The sequence below is a fragment of the Cydia splendana genome, chromosome 23, assembly GCF_910591565.1.
Source record: "Cydia splendana chromosome 23, ilCydSple1.2, whole genome shotgun sequence".
Taxonomy (NCBI): domain Eukaryota; kingdom Metazoa; phylum Arthropoda; class Insecta; order Lepidoptera; family Tortricidae; genus Cydia; species Cydia splendana.
This window is the reverse complement of record NC_085982.1, coordinates 6,488,337-6,504,156: the sequence shown is the minus strand read 5'-3', so window position 1 is coordinate 6,504,156 and position 15,820 is coordinate 6,488,337. Positions and strand designations below refer to the sequence as shown.

The 15,820-nt window shown below is 36.5% G+C and overlaps 1 protein-coding gene and 1 long non-coding RNA gene across 6 annotated transcripts in view; both read right to left on the bottom strand.

Moving 5' to 3' along the window:
- Positions 1-15,820, bottom strand: part of LOC134801917 (uncharacterized) — a 204,840-nt gene that overhangs the window by 51,464 nt on the left and 137,556 nt on the right. The gene's annotated exons all lie outside the window — the stretch shown is intronic.
- LOC134801870 (uncharacterized) overlaps positions 1-15,820 on the bottom strand; it is a 39,940-nt gene that overhangs the window by 4,185 nt on the left and 19,935 nt on the right. For all 5 annotated transcript variants that reach the window (XM_063774515.1, XM_063774516.1, XM_063774517.1 and 2 more), the window contains 6 exons: positions 7,015-7,047; positions 5,454-5,471; positions 4,673-4,705; positions 4,346-4,363; positions 4,062-4,094; positions 2,330-2,347 (listed from right to left, as the gene is read on the bottom strand). In XM_063774515.1, coding sequence (XP_063630585.1) covers positions 2,330-2,347; positions 4,062-4,094; positions 4,346-4,363; positions 4,673-4,705; positions 5,454-5,471; positions 7,015-7,047 — 153 coding nt within the window. The remainder of the gene's footprint in view (positions 1-2,329; positions 2,348-4,061; positions 4,095-4,345; positions 4,364-4,672; positions 4,706-5,453; positions 5,472-7,014; positions 7,048-15,820) is intronic.

The following is a 15,820-nucleotide window of genomic DNA, read 5'->3' as shown; positions in this document are numbered from 1 at the left end:
CAAATGTACTTCTTGTAGAAATTTAACTTAAAATTATTTTTTCAACAAGTTAGGCAGTTGTTAATTAACAAAATTTTCTCAAACTTCCTGCTTTATTGAAAACGAAAAAAATTATATGTAGTTATAAATAACTATCGTAAAATTTTGTCGCTTTGTAGAGCCCTTCTCATATAAATGTTTAATAAGATCACATTATACAAGTTTTAATAAAGTTAATACTTTGCTTAAAATATGTTTTAGAATAACAGAATATTGTCAAAAATCGAAAAATCAAGGTAAAATTGTAAAACTTAAAACAAAATTATAATCAAACTATAAATTTTTTTGAAACTTTTATAACGTAATCTTATTAAGCATGTATATAAAAAAGAGCTCTAGAAGGCGACAAAATTTTACGATGGTTATTTATAAATTTTTTGTCGTTTTCAATAAAGAAGGAAGTTTGAGAAAATTTTGCTAATTAACAATTGCCTAATTTGTAGAAAAAATAACTTTAAGATAAATTTCTACAAGTAGTACATTTGTTGACATGTTATAAATACATCATATTTTTGTAAATTTTTTCAATGAATATTTAATACCTTTAAAATTATATTTAATGTTACGTAACCGCTTTTTCATGCTGCGCTCGTTTCCCGAAAATGAGGCGCGGAGGGCTGTGTTCAGCGTTGAATAAAAAGTATAAATAATGGAGATAGAGTTCTGCAAGTATAATAATATGAATTTTTGTTTCTTAAATATGAATACTTTTTGAGATATTGGGGAAATAAAAAATATTTACTTTTGTCTCTCTTTTTTTGCTTATCTCTTTTGATATTTATTGTGTGCTAATACACGCTTCGAATACATTTTTCTAGACATCATTACGAATCTAATGAGGTACCGTAGAGTTTCGTATCTTTGCCTGTGCTACCTATGTTCGCCTAGTTTGACATAAGTTGCCATTAACAAAATGTTTCTAATGTAAGCCTTACATAAAACTGCTAAATACAAAGTATTTTTTACGGGTGTCAACATTCTTCGAACAATCTGCGGCTAACTTCACACAGTTGACTTTTAGTGAGGTTTTTTCGTGACACCGACCACACGTTTTTCTTTACCAGTGTTTTAACTTCAGTTTTAAACGGTGATACGGACCCGGTAATGTTAAACTTTTTACATGATTATATCCTATAACTATTTCTTTTTCATATGAAACTATTATTTAATGGCTAGCTTACGTTTAGAAGTCACAATTGGATAAAACATTGGTGAGGATACTTTGCGTCCATCTTGTTGCCAAATTTCGCCTACCCCTAGGGTTGACAAATTTTTTGTACCACATTAATTGGTGGATGACATTACTTGTTTCCAAATTTAAATATTTTCTTATATTTGGTTATTTTAGTTTACGCTATATGCAAATGTTTATTTCTACTCTTACCGATGTTAAGTAGGTACCAAATAGGTATTTTTATGTCTCACTTTGTGTAAATAAGGTTGATTTGATGTCAATTACGTAATAACAACAATTTTGCAACCATTAAACAATTTTGTTACAAAAATTATTATTTTTTACTTAGAAACCATTACTCCTCTTTATTTGGCATGTTGGTTAATTTTTGGCAGCCCTAGCTTCATTATAGAAAATGTATGAAAACAACTTCAGACTGTTACCAAACTTCGCCTACTACCCCGTTTTTTAAATATATGCCTAGTCTGGTGTAGTTAAGGTTCACAGTATATTAGCACATTCCAAGGAGATACGGCTTAACATGTGTAAGTCACAGAAAAGTAGGTATTAGCGGCAGGGCATGCCATAGGCGAAGATTGGGAAAAATACCCAAACATCGCCTATTGCCTTTGGGGCCATTTTTTACCAACTTAACCGATGAAATTCAAAGTTTTAGTGGTGTATACTAATAGTTAAGAGTACTAAAAAACGTTTTTTTGCCTTAACGGATTAAAATGCTTTCAAGTTTGAGAGATTTTTTGGGAAAAGTGTCAAAACCCAGGCGAAGATACGAAACTCTACGGTATCACACGTATTTTTAGGAGCTTTATCTTTAATTTTCACCGTTTTCAGGATCTCGAACAGACTAGTACCTACACAAAAAGAGATCGAGATGTGCAAAATTTGTCTTTGAAAGAAGGTGTTTTGGGAGCGCTACTACACATTTATGTACTAGAGTTAGACCAAGAAAAGTCTGCAGCGTATTGACAGCCCTCGCAGTGCCAGTGTTATTTTAAACATCAAACTTATATGAAATTATGGCGTATAAATAACACTTGCACTGTGCGGCTACCATTCAAAATCGCTGCATACTGTTCTTGGCCTAACTCTACTTACTTTCTGCAACTTTTCCATCTGAAATTGAAACAAAAAAACATGATGTCACAGTGATTGCAAATTCAGTGAAATTTAAAGACAGAGATTTTTATTTGCATCCAATTATTTAAAAATTAAATATAGTTCTTATCTTATAAATAGCTAGCTTATCCTTTATAGATAGCTCTTAACTGTCAAAATATATGCAGGGTGTCCCTAAAACCAACGCCAAGACTTAAAGGGCATAGAACAGCTGATGGGCTAAAAGATTAAGTAAATTTACCTTAATAAATATCTCATAGTTTCTGAGATATCAGCACTTTTATATATCTTTTATAACCAGGTTTTTTTTTTAATATTCTTAAAAATCCTCTCAAACTGTACGAGTAGTTTAATTCGGATAATGGTGTATTAATCTAAAAGTAGTATATTTAATCTGTTTAAATTTGATAGCTACATGTGTATATATGCAACGTACAGACTTTACTAATACGAAGTTACATATAAATCTTTGGTTAACCATTAGCCTTCTATAGAGTAATTAGTAGAGATGCAACGGATAGTTGTTTGGTCGGATACCGGATACTGGATATTCGGCCTGATCATCGGCTTAATATTCGGTATCCGGCCGCCGAATATTTGGCCGGCAAAACTATACCTACATTTCGGTTGTTCAGGTGCGCATTATGCAGATTTTGATAGTTCAGTCATTATAGATTGTGATTTTTTTTCGTAGGTCCCACGGGGGGGGGCACTGGGAGTGTAAATTCAAAAAGTAGACTGAATCAGGCTCCTGTGTTTATTCGAAAAACGGTTTTTCTTGAATAACTCGGCCATTTTTGATTTTACAGTAAAACCTTGAGGACAAAAATTATAGCAAATTTGATTCTCTACAAGTTTAACCCACTTTTCAGGCAACAGTTCGTTTTCTTGGGGGTCGCAGTTCTAACCTAACCTAACCCACCTTTCAGGCAAGTTTGTTTTCGTAGGGTCACAGTTCTAACCTAACCTAACCCACTTTTCTGGCACAGTTTGTTTTCGTGGGGTTGCAGTTCTAACACTTCTAACCTAAGCCACTTTTCTGGCAACAGTTTTTTTGTTGGCTCCGCATCTGCTCCGGCGCTACGGGCATAGCAGCCTCTTCGCCCTCGCGTAGCAAAGCGCAGGCACTAATGCTCTGCGCTTTGCTACGGCGGGCGAGGGCTGCTTCCCCTTCGCGCCTCCGGCTTTTTATATACACTCTAGGGATAGGACAGACAAGACCACGTGGATTAGTGGGGTGCTCCGATTCGGATTTTGGTTAGTTAGACTTAAAAAAGTGCGTTTAGTTTTATTTTGAAAATCATGAATTTCATTATTCCGAGTTTACAAAAGATCGAATTTTTGAATACCGAATTACTTTATTTCCGATCGGTCAATGATTTTTCGGAATAGATAATTTCGGAAAATACTTGCGGATTTTTTCTAAATCGGAACTTTAAGCTTTCGTCCGTATGAAAATCGGATTTTAAGTATTCGGAAATAACACAGTCGTGATTTTCTTCTTTCGTGGTTTTCAAAGTCGTAATTTCGATATTTCGGACATATAAAAAATCGGAATTATGAAAATCGAGGTTATGAAAGTTGGAAAAACATATTTCGGAATATTTGGGTGTTCCCAGTACTAAGCACTAAAAATGATGCCATAACATGTACACCTATGTAGCTATTTGTATTATATCGAAGGACTTTAAAGAGTAGAATGAGTACTTACAGCTTCAATAAATGTCTTTAGTGAAGGATCGTCCTAAAACCACAAAATGAATATTGTTGAATTAATATGTTGAATCCTGTAGCCATATTTACTTACAATAATTCGATAAGTGACCAGCATTGTCTTTGTGGGGCCAGATATATTGTGCCAGCCTCGACGATACATACGCCTGTCCACGTTGTCCATGGCCCATGCAAAGTATATCGGAATACAAAGCTCCAGAAACAGTACACAAAGTTATTCGGGAGCGTTACTGCACATTTATGTAGGTACTATCTACTTACTTTCTTCAACTTTTCCATCTGAAATTGAAAAAAAAAACATTATGTCACAGTGGATTATTGCAAATTCAGTAAAATTTAAAGACAGAGATTTTTATTTGCATCCAATTATTTAACAATTAAATATAGTTCTTATCTTCTAAATAGCTAGCTTATCCTTTATACATAGCTCTTAACTGTCATAATATATATATATGCAGGGTGTCCTGAAAACCAACGCCAAGTCTTAAAGGGCATAGAACAGCTGATGGGCTACAAGATTAAGCAGTTAAAAGTCTAGCTAGACACATTTCATCTACGAAGTCTCCGAGCAATACTACGAATACTTACAGCTTTATTAAATGAATTTAGTGAAGGATCGTTCTAAAACCACAAAATGAATAATTAGTTAAATATTGTTCGCAGAAATCGCGAAGCGTCTGGTTGACGTAACTGGTGACCGAAGAGCTGGCGGCTACCTCGCACAACGTATCAGCATTGCGATACAGCGAGGAAATGCCGCCAGCATCCTTGGTACAATGCCTCAAGGGCCTATTTTAGATTTAAGCTAGTTATTAATTTCGTTTAGTAGTACCATTGTTGAATTAATGTGTTGAATCCTGTAGCCATATTTACTAACACTAATTCGATAAGTGACCAGCATTGTCTTTGTGGGGCCAGGTATATTGTACCAGCCTCGACGATACATACGCCTGTCCACGTTGCCCATGGCCCATGCAAAGTATATCGGAATACAAAGCTCCAGAAACAGAACACGAAAAATCTCGACAACCGACAACTCGACAAAATGCCTCTTCGAACAACACCGGGAAGGGAGTCGGCAAAGGGGAAATCGTGCGAATACGCGCTATTTGTAACTCTTCCGTACCTACACAAAAAGAGATCGAGGTGTGCAAGATTTGTCTTTGAAAGAAAGTCGTACGGGAGCGTTACTACACATTTATGTACTAGAGTTAGACCAAGAAAAGTCTGCAGCGATTTTGATAGCCCACGCAGTGCAAGTGTCATTTTAAACATCAATCTTCTATGAAATTATGACGTATAAAATAACACTTGCAGTGTGCGGGCTATCAAAATCGCTGCAGACTTTTCTTGGTCTAGCTCAACTTACTTTCGTCAACTTCTCCATCTGAAATTGAAACAAAGAAACATGATGCCACAGTGGATTATTGCAAATTCAGTAAAATTTAAAGACAGAAATTTTTATTTGCATCCAATTATTTAACAATTAAATATACTTAGTTCTTAGTTATCTTCTAAATAGCTAGCTTATCCTTTATAGATAGCTCTTAACTGTCATAATATATGCAGGGTGTCCCTAAAACCAACGCCAAGACTTAAAGGTACAAGATTGAGCTGATTTACCCGCAATAAATATCTCAGTTTTTGAGATATCAGCACTTTTATATTTCTTTTATAACCAGGATTCTTTTGAATAATCTTAAAAATCCTCTCAAACTGTACGAGTAGTTTATTTCGGATAATGGTGTATTAATCTAAAAGTAGTATATTTAATCTGTTTAAATTTGATAGCTACATGTGTATGTGCATCGTACAGACTTTACTTATCTTATACGGAGTTACATATAAATTACACGAAAAAGACCCTCAATGCCCTGCGTGTCCAATACAATAATGGTTTCCGCATGCTGATGGGACTGCCACGTTACTGTAGCGCCTCGGGGATGTTTGCGGAGGCTAGAGTGGACGCGTTTATTGCGATAATCCGTAAACGCACTGCATCCCTCATGCGCCGAGTATGTGACAGTTCCAACAGTCTGCTTCAGCTCATTCCTGGAAATCCCGCTGGTACACTCTGGAGGCACTGGAATGACCTACATATGGGATCTAGAGGCACTGTATATAATTTAATGTAAATAGTTATTGTGATTTTAATGTTAATTTAATTTATTTTTGATTTAATTTCAATTTAATTTCAATTTAATTTAATTTTAATGTAATTGTGTTGACATGTATATTTAAGTTTATTTTTAATTTTATTATGATGTTATTATTGTTTGTAATTATGTATGGGTATATTTTTTGCCTGAAATAAAGAATTTGATTGATTGATTGATTGATTGATATATATTTGGTTAACCATTAGCCTTCTATAGGGTAGAGACTCAACGGATAGTTGTTTGGCCGGATACCGGATACTGGATATTCAGCCTGACCATCGACTAAATATTCGGTATCCGGCCGCCGAATATTCGGCCGGCGGAACTATACCTACATTTCGGTTTTTCAGTTGCGCATTATGCAGTTTTTGACGTGTTTCATAGTGAACGTTCGCGCAGACTCATTTCTAGGTTCAAAATGAGTAGCTTGTCGGATTTTCCAAGACGTGGCCGTACCAACGAAGGCGGCACTGTTGCCTTCACTGTTGTTGAAGTAGCATCACAAATACCAACGTTTCCGAGAAAATACGATGGAAAACAATTATGCAAATATGCACTACGCCTGCCGACGCCTTTTTCGCTGTTATTGTGCAGATATAAAGGTTTTTTCTATCGGCTTTTCCGATTCCGCGGCGACCTATATATGTAGGGAGACTCTAACTCAACGATAGTACTTAAGTACTGAAAATTTATTATTTTATTATACCATTTATTTGTATGTACCTATTTGTATTATATCGAAGGCCTTTAAAGAGTAGAATGAGTACTTACAGCTTCAATAAACGACTTTAGCGAAGGATCGATCTAAAACCACAAAATGAATAATAAGTTAAATATTGTTGAATTTAATGTTGAATTCTGTAGCAATATTTACGAACAACACTTCGATATGTGACCAGTACGGTCTTTGTGGGGCCAGATATATTGCGTCAACTCGACAAAATGCCTCTTCGAGCAACACCGGGAAGGGAGTCGGCAACGGGGAAATAGTGCGAATGCTAGCTAGTTGTCCCAAACGGGCATGCACACAACTAGCGCGGTGCGTGTTGTAACTCGTCCGTACCTACACAAAAAGAGACCGAGGTGTGCAAGTGTGTCTTTGACGGTGTCATTTCTTCTATGTATTTGTGTCGTCATTATAGATTGGGTTTTGTATGTAGTGAGTAGAAGTGCGACTGTGTGCACGTTTCGCCCGCAAAAAAATCGGTCGCTTGGGTCCTTTCCGACGTGTCGGAAGCTGGTGTTGCTCGAATGCTTCGTTACGCTGTTTATTCTCTTGAATTTTGTTTTTTCACCAGTGAGAGATGAGAGATGTGGCAATAAAAGATGATACTTATACTCGCAGGATTAAGCCACCAACGATGTAGGGTAAAGGCACCAGTGGTCAGCCTTTTATCACACTTAATTTTCTAAGTAAAGAGGGGATTTATGAATTTCGAGCGCTCTACTTCGTGTGGCTCTCTTCAATACTATCCCACTACCAGGCTTTTTACTAATATAATTTAAAACGAGTGGTTAATAGGTACCCCTACATTCACCATTTCTTTTGCTCACATTTCAAAAATTAGCATTTCACCGTTTACCATAAATTTTTGACTAACGAAATCGAAATATAAAAATTATAAAATTGCTCCACAGGATAGTCTAATTCGCCCACAAATTAACCAGTAATAATGAGAAATGAAGAATTTAATATAGTATGTTTTGTTTTTGTTTACAGTCATTTTCCCTTGTCAAAAGAGGGTAGAGGGTACTTTTGACAAAAAATAATTTTTCTCACACATGCAATGAAATACCTATTGATGTTATGTTCCTTATAATAGGCTGCGAAGTATGACGTTTCAGGTGCGGCTAGGACAAGGGGTCGTTAATGGAATTTCATACAAATCTTGCAGGCCTAGGCCGGCAAAGTCCTCTTTTGACACAGCATCAAAGAATATAATACTCACTAGGAGAAGAACGGTAACTCCATACAAAAAAATGTCCCCAAACGTTTATACGTTTATACTAGTAGGGTCATTCCATAATAAACGCTACCAAGGGTTCAAAAATGAAAAATAGTTTAAGAAGTCAACACTAACCTATTTCCATAGAAAACATACCAAACCTTCATGTCAGAAAAAAAAAACCGGAAAAAATCAATTTTTACATATTTTTCATGTACTTGATCGCAACGTTTAAATGATAGGCGTAAAACTAATTTTATACAGCGATATTGGCAAGACTAATTAAAAAGAAAGTAACTGTAAACTGTTACAAATTTCCCGCAGTTATTTCAGGTAAAATATCGTAATTTTATAATTTGTCTTTAAAAATATTAAAAAGCATGGATTAATCGGTGTTTAGAAGAGTATTCTAGACTGTGGTCTCAAAGTAACACCCGAAACAAAAAGGAGATAAAAGTATGTGTAACTTTTCCCGTAATTAACTATAGCCAAACATGTTTTGCCAAAGAAAGGCTATGATGTGAACCTATGCAAATGTGTAATAGTTGTTGTTTTAGCGTCTGCTTTAGTCGTATGTTTTAAAGTTTGAAGTTGTGTAACACCCGAAACGTGTTGATCGTCCGCCTGTCATTCCCCGGCTTTTCTCCGTGATGGTTAGTGCTAGAAAGCTGCAATTTGGCATGGATACATAAATCAATCATGGCGACAAAGTAGTAACACAAAAACTACAAAAATAATTTTTTTTTAGGTTTGCTCCTGTACAAAATATTTTTAATTTTTTTGCGACTTTAATCCTGTGATGTGGGATGTCGTTGGATAGATCTTTCAAAATGAATAGGTGTCACCATCAACCATTTTTTGATTAAGTGAATATTTTCGGTAATATTCGCATCGAAAGAAAAATAATTATGATATCTTCGAGAAACAGTTTTTATTGTTAAGATTAATGTATTTTATAATAATTCAGTATTTATTACTTATGTTTTTCATCGAATTTATTAAAACGACAATAATTTCAATAAAATGAGCCATAATTTCGTATAAATCTGTCTTAATTTCGTACTCGTAACACCCGAAACGAACCATGAGTAACACCCGAAACAGGTAATTTATTTTATTAAAATTAATTGAAAAGTGATACTAAGTGTTACTTCAGTGTTTCAGTAGACTATACTAACTATTATTACTTGACATAAATAAAACTGGAGGTTACTTGACAAAATTCGCTAAATTATGCATTTTGGTACTGATGGTCAGAAGGTATAGGCCAATTCCTGTAACGCCCGAAACAGCTACTTTTTAGTGATTCTCTCGTTATTGCTCTTATACTTTAATTATGTGTGTACAGGAAAATAAAATATTATCAAAGTAGTAGATGAATCAATAGTTATAACCTCCTAGTTCCTGTTACAATATCGAATAAAACCTTATTTTAAGAGTTCAAGTGTAACACCCGAAACGGTGGAATGACCCAGTAGCGACTTCGTTCTGTACCAAGAACTAAAGTTGACAACCGGTATAGCCTGGCGGGTATTGGTAGGTAGAGTCTGGCTAGCCAAAAATTGTTGACAGATATTTCGTTGTTGTATCACCAATTGTCTATGATTTAAAAAAAAAAGCTAAAAGTCAGTTGTCAATTTATGTCATTCATTCAAATTGTTTGCGGTTTATAAGGGATTTATTTTAATTAATATTAACATTGATATAGAATAAGAACTGGATACCCAATCAGCCGCAAAAAATGGCCCCGCAAAAGTAACGTTAAAACAGATCACGCGTTACTTTTTCGTTTAGTCTTGTATGGACCGCTCAAATGTGAAGTTGTCAACAATGTCGTTAAAATATGCAAAAATAACAATGATAAAACAAGGCAAAAGCATGGAATGTATTTCTTTCGGTTAGTGCTTTGGATAGCATTACATAATTTATGTAATCTGGTGGTAATTTCATGGTTTTGAATAAATTATTTTGTTAGTACCAAAGAAGGGATGTGAAGGAACAAAAATCTAATGAGTCGATGTGAGGTTAATACTTTTTTTATTTTTATATGGAATTCGTAACATATAATATTATGTTTAAATTCAAGATTTCCAAGAAAACTTATGCGACGTGCAGAGTGGACTGCTATTATAGCAAGAGATAGGGGTGATGCAGTTTTAAACAAAGGCAAAACGGCACTTGTGTGTTCAGCCCATTTCCTTGTTTCCGACATATACACGACCAATAAGGTCATCGACTAACTGTAAATGCTAAATTCTCGGGGGAGCCTCACCCCTAGAGAACGCGTCCCCAGGTGGCGGATAGGGGAACGCTCGGTAGATATGCCGGGTCGGAGGGAAATAAAATACCTCCCGCGGACCAACAGGCCGGAGATGGACACTCCGTTAACAAACCCCACCTTCAGGGCACAAGTGTGGCTTGGCGGCGTGCTGTGTTCTTAGGATGGAGGACACAGAAGGGATGGTAGCGGATGAACCCTTTAGGTCAACGGTAGCGCCCAAGCTCTCCACGAGGGCTACATCCTTGGCGTCTGGTGGCAGCCGGCCGTAAAATTCAAGCCAAAACACTTCTCCTAGTCATGAAAAAGTCACAAAAAGAATCGAGTATAAATACTAGGGCGTCCCCCTTAAGCGACGGCATCAAGAATATGGAAGCAGGAAATACTAGGGTGTCCCCCAAAAGCGACAGAAGAGGCACCGAGCCTACATCCCAAAACCATAAATTGCGTATCGCTAGTTGGAATGTAGGCTCGATGACAGGACGCAGCGCCGAACTGGGCGAAGCCTTACGTAGAAGACGCATAAACCTGTGCTGTATACAAGAGACGAAATGGAAGGGGTCGAAAGCTAGGCAAATTGGAAACGAGTACAAGCTCATCTACCATGGAACCGATCCGAAAAATGGTGTTGGAATAGTGGTAGACAAGAACTTTCAAGAACGTATAGTGGAGGTTATAAGCGACAGACTTATGTCCATAAAATTCGCGTTAGACGGTCAACCGTGCATGAACGTGATAAGCGCATACGCCCCACAAGCTGGTCGCCCAAGCGATGAGAAACAGACCTTTTGGGATGACATGTATGACCTACTCCAGTCAATACCACCAGACGAGTCAATCTACATAGGCGCGGACTTAAACGGTCATGTAGGAAGCACAACAAACTCATACCACAGAATCCACGGAAACCAAGGATACGGAACCCTTAAGAGCGCTCTTACAAGAAAAGTCGAAATAATGCAAAATTGATGATACTAGTCGACGAAATTCAGGACTTTGCGCTCATTATTAGAAACAATGAGTACTTGTTCCAGTAAAAGCGTCTTCTTATCTTTATAAATATCGTTGTAAATATTAGAAAAAGGACTTATTAAATTAGTAATGATTTTTTTTCTGATGGTCGTTTCCGAAAAACCCCGTGAAGCACTGAATGGCGAGCTCTTATTTGGAAATGTTGAGAATTTTACTCTGCTAAACCTGGCTATTTTGTATTACTAATACCCTGTACTTTAGGCATATCAAACTATATTTTTCCTACATACCTTTGAGAAAGAGAAAATCAAAGTAAAACGAACTCGATTTTCTCTCCGAAACAAGTGTCAATTCCTACGAAAATCTACTTAATATCGAAGTCATTTTCATACTCAAGCAATCTGCAACGTTTGCTTATACTGTTGGTATACATTAGTGTTTATGAAATTCTACTATAATTTTTTGGCAATTTTTTGAAAACTACTCTATATTACCGATGACGCGCGCTGCGCCAGCTCAGTGCCGCGGCAGAGCTTGTAGAGGCAGGACGTGTGTCGGTCGGCTCCGCACATTTTCAACGGCGACGACGAGGTTTTTTATCATTGTGTGCGGCGGGCGCCGTGTAAAACGCTATACTGTGTGCGTGTAAACCGCAACGAGAGACTTTGATCCTAGCACTGTTTTTATAGTATTATAATTTATAATGGTACAGTTTAATAAACTACCGGACAGGATTAAAAATATTTGAAACGACCTGACATTCTATATGTATTTATTTGACTCAAGATAGTACTCAGGGTCTGATGATGGAGCCGGAAGGTAGTCACCGGTACCAATCAACCATGCAACTAAACCACTTCGTGTTTAGGCTCGTTTTATTCATCTCAACAAGATCTTTGACACAAGATAGTACTCAGGGTCTGATGATGGAGCCGGAAGGTGGTCACCGGTACCACCCATACAACCATTTCCAGTCGCCGTTACGACGCGGTGTTGACACATCTTGTGTCGACACCGTCTGTTTCGGTCACAATTCCAGTCGCAGAGTCGTCGCCGTGTCGACACAGTTACCAGAAATGGGGAAGGGTCGACACATGACACAAAGTGACATAAAGTGTGGTCGCCGTGTGCACACATTGTTTCGGGTTTGCGACTACTTTATGCCAAAATCATTCGTTCATTCGTTCATTTTGTTCCTGTCAAATGGAAACTGTCAGATGGAAAAATACTTAAATAAAAATAAGTGACATTAATACGCCATCTCTAAAACGGATTACAAGACGTAATTATATATTGTTTGCATTTATATTACAATATGACTTAAATTATTATGGGGAATTAAACTGCTCGAGTGATTTGATAAACTAAGTGTAATATAATCAACGCGCCACCACATTGTTTTAGTTTAGCCGGAAATGAAATTGTTTACTTCTCAGTGCCTGTGTTCATAACTATATTATTTGAAGCATTTTTAGTACTTCGATGCGTATACTATACTTAAATAACAGAAATAACGCTTTACATACTACGAAACTTGTTAATTATGATGTATAAATATGGTTTAAGGCTGAGAAATATTGCAGTCACAAAGTAGTTGCAATGTTTCGACTTTGTGTCGACTCTGTGTTGACACATGACACGCGCTGTCAAAAGTAATAACAAAGTTACTGGATTTGCAAAATGGCTCCTTGTGTTGATTTGTTTTCAGATATTCTCAAAGTGTAAAAGTGCCGTGGTCAGAGATGGGCATTAATCGATTAACTGTTTATTCGACTCATTAATGGAATAAAAAAAGTTAATTCTCAAATTTTAATCGCGATTAGTTTAGTCGACCTAACATAGATTGAAATTGAATTAATCTGAATATTAATCGAATAAATTATCGCTTAAATCTCGATTGAAAGTTGACAGGGGGCCATTTTTGTACGTAAAAATAATAGAAATGTCTTGCATGCAGATGGTAGCAAAACACTTTGTCATAAAAGTCTAGATGGGTGTCGATATACAGGTTTTAGGGAGTGCCGATTTCGAAAATAATGACCATTTTGGAATCCGAAATGGCGGCCATGCACTGTGTCATAAAAGTCGTCATGGATGTCGTTTTATACGTTTTAGGGGGCCCCAATTTTGAAAATGATGACCATTTTGGAATCCAAAATGGCGGCCATGCACTATGCCATAAAAGTCGTCATGGGTGTCGTTTTATAGGTTTTAGGGGGCGCAGATTTCGAAAATGATGACCATTTTGGATTCCAAGATGGCGGCCATGCACTATGTCATAAAAGTCGTCATGGGTGTCGTTTTATAGGTTTTGGGGGGCGCAGATTTAGAAAATGATAACCATTTTGGATTCCAAAATGGCGGCCATGCACTATGTCATAAAAGTCGTCATGAGTGTCGTTTTATAGGTTTTGGGGGGCGCAGATTTCGAAAATGATAACATTTTCAATTTAAAAATGGCGGCAATGCACTATGTCATAAAAGTCGTCATGGATATCGTTTTATAGGTTTTAGGGGGCGCAGATTTCGAAAATGATGACTATTTTGGATTCCAAGATGGCGGCCATGCACTATGTCATAAAAGTCGTCATGGATGTCGTTTTATAGGTTTTAGGGGGCGCAGATTTCGAAAATGATGACTATTTTGGATTCCACTTTTATGACAAAATACGTAGCCGCCATCTTGGATTATAAAATGATCATCGTTTTCGAATTCTGCACTCCCTAAAACCTATAAATCGACATCCGTGACGACGCAAGTTATCTTTATTTTCAGATCTAACAAATTGCTACAGAATACAAAGGACAAAAAAGAAGCGAGGAGGTAATGAAACAAGCAAAAATACAGATGATTCCTCGACGCAATTGGGTGATTCTTAAATTGTGTCCAGATTTTTTTTGTCATAAAAGTTTATATTTTTCACATATTACTCTCACAAGTTCCGTGACATTTCGACCTTGTAATTTTTTAAGTAAATGTTTTTGTTTATCTATGAGGATCTCACTAGAATAGTATAATCAAGGTATGTTTATATTTGATGAATGAAATAGTAACGCAAAAAAAATATATATTTGTGTCTTATATTCCTGCCGAAGACTTTTATTTTACCTTTTCCTTCTACACAAGTTTGGCCAAGTAATAAGAATTTAGGGCTCTCAATTTTATTTTGACTTCTACAACAGTAAAGCTACGAGGCCATGTTTTGGTATCGTTTTCGTATAAATTCGCAGTACCAAATTTAGTTAAGGTATCACATTGACACCATTCCGAAGTAAAAACATATAAACTTATTAAAATACTTTCTTTTAAACTCCTCTTCACGCTTAAACTGCTGAACAGTTTTAATTGAAATTTGGTACACATATATTTTGAGTCCCGAGACAGGATATAATAAGTTATCTCAAAAATCATCCTTTAAAGGTGTGAAATGAGGTGTAGGGGGGAATTCAGAATTGACTTCTTGAAGTTAATACTGTTTAAGTTTAGGTTTGAAGTCATGTTTTTTCATCATTTTTAACTAAATCAAAGATGTAGACCATCCCAAATTTCATATAAATCGGTTCAGCGGTTATTGAGTTCCCGTACAAATTTCCACGCCACTTTTCACACCTTCAAAAGATGATTTTGGTTATAAGATCTATCCTATGTCCTGTTCCGGGACGCAAACTATTCCTATACCAAATTTCAACGAAATCGGTTCAGCGGTTAAGCGTCAAGAAGAGTTTCAAAAAAACCGGCCAAGTGCGAGTCGGACTCGCGTATTAAGGGTTCCGTACATTAAGTCCGACTCGCGCTTGACTGCACATTTCTAATAGGTTTTCCTGTCATCTATAGGTAAAGAACTATTTTGTGTATTCAGACGGACATACATACAGACGCACGAGTGATCCTATAAGGGTTCCGTTTTTTCCTTTTGAGGTACGGAACCCTAAAAAGATTTATTTTTATTTTGTGGAATGGTGTCAATGTGATATCATAAATGGATTCAGCACCCCAGATTTATACGAAAACGATACCAAACACGGCCTAGCACTTTCACTGATATAGATATATCAAGATAAAATTTAGAGCCCTAAATAAACTTTCAAGAGCGGATATCTCAAAAACTATTCAACATATCGAAAAAATTTACTGAATAAACTTGTAACAAATTAAATTAACTTTCATTTTGTATAAGTGGCCATGTCGCTGAGATGCATAGTTTCCGAGATATAATCGAAAAACGGGAAAATGGGACCTTCAAAGCCCCCTCTCTCCCCCCCCCGCTCAATGGCTACGGCCGGGGACTTTTGATATGTTCACCTCCTAACTTGTCAAACCGAGTTACGGAGTCAAAAATTGTGTTCCGAGCATTTCCCTCTACAACTTTTGGAGCATTCG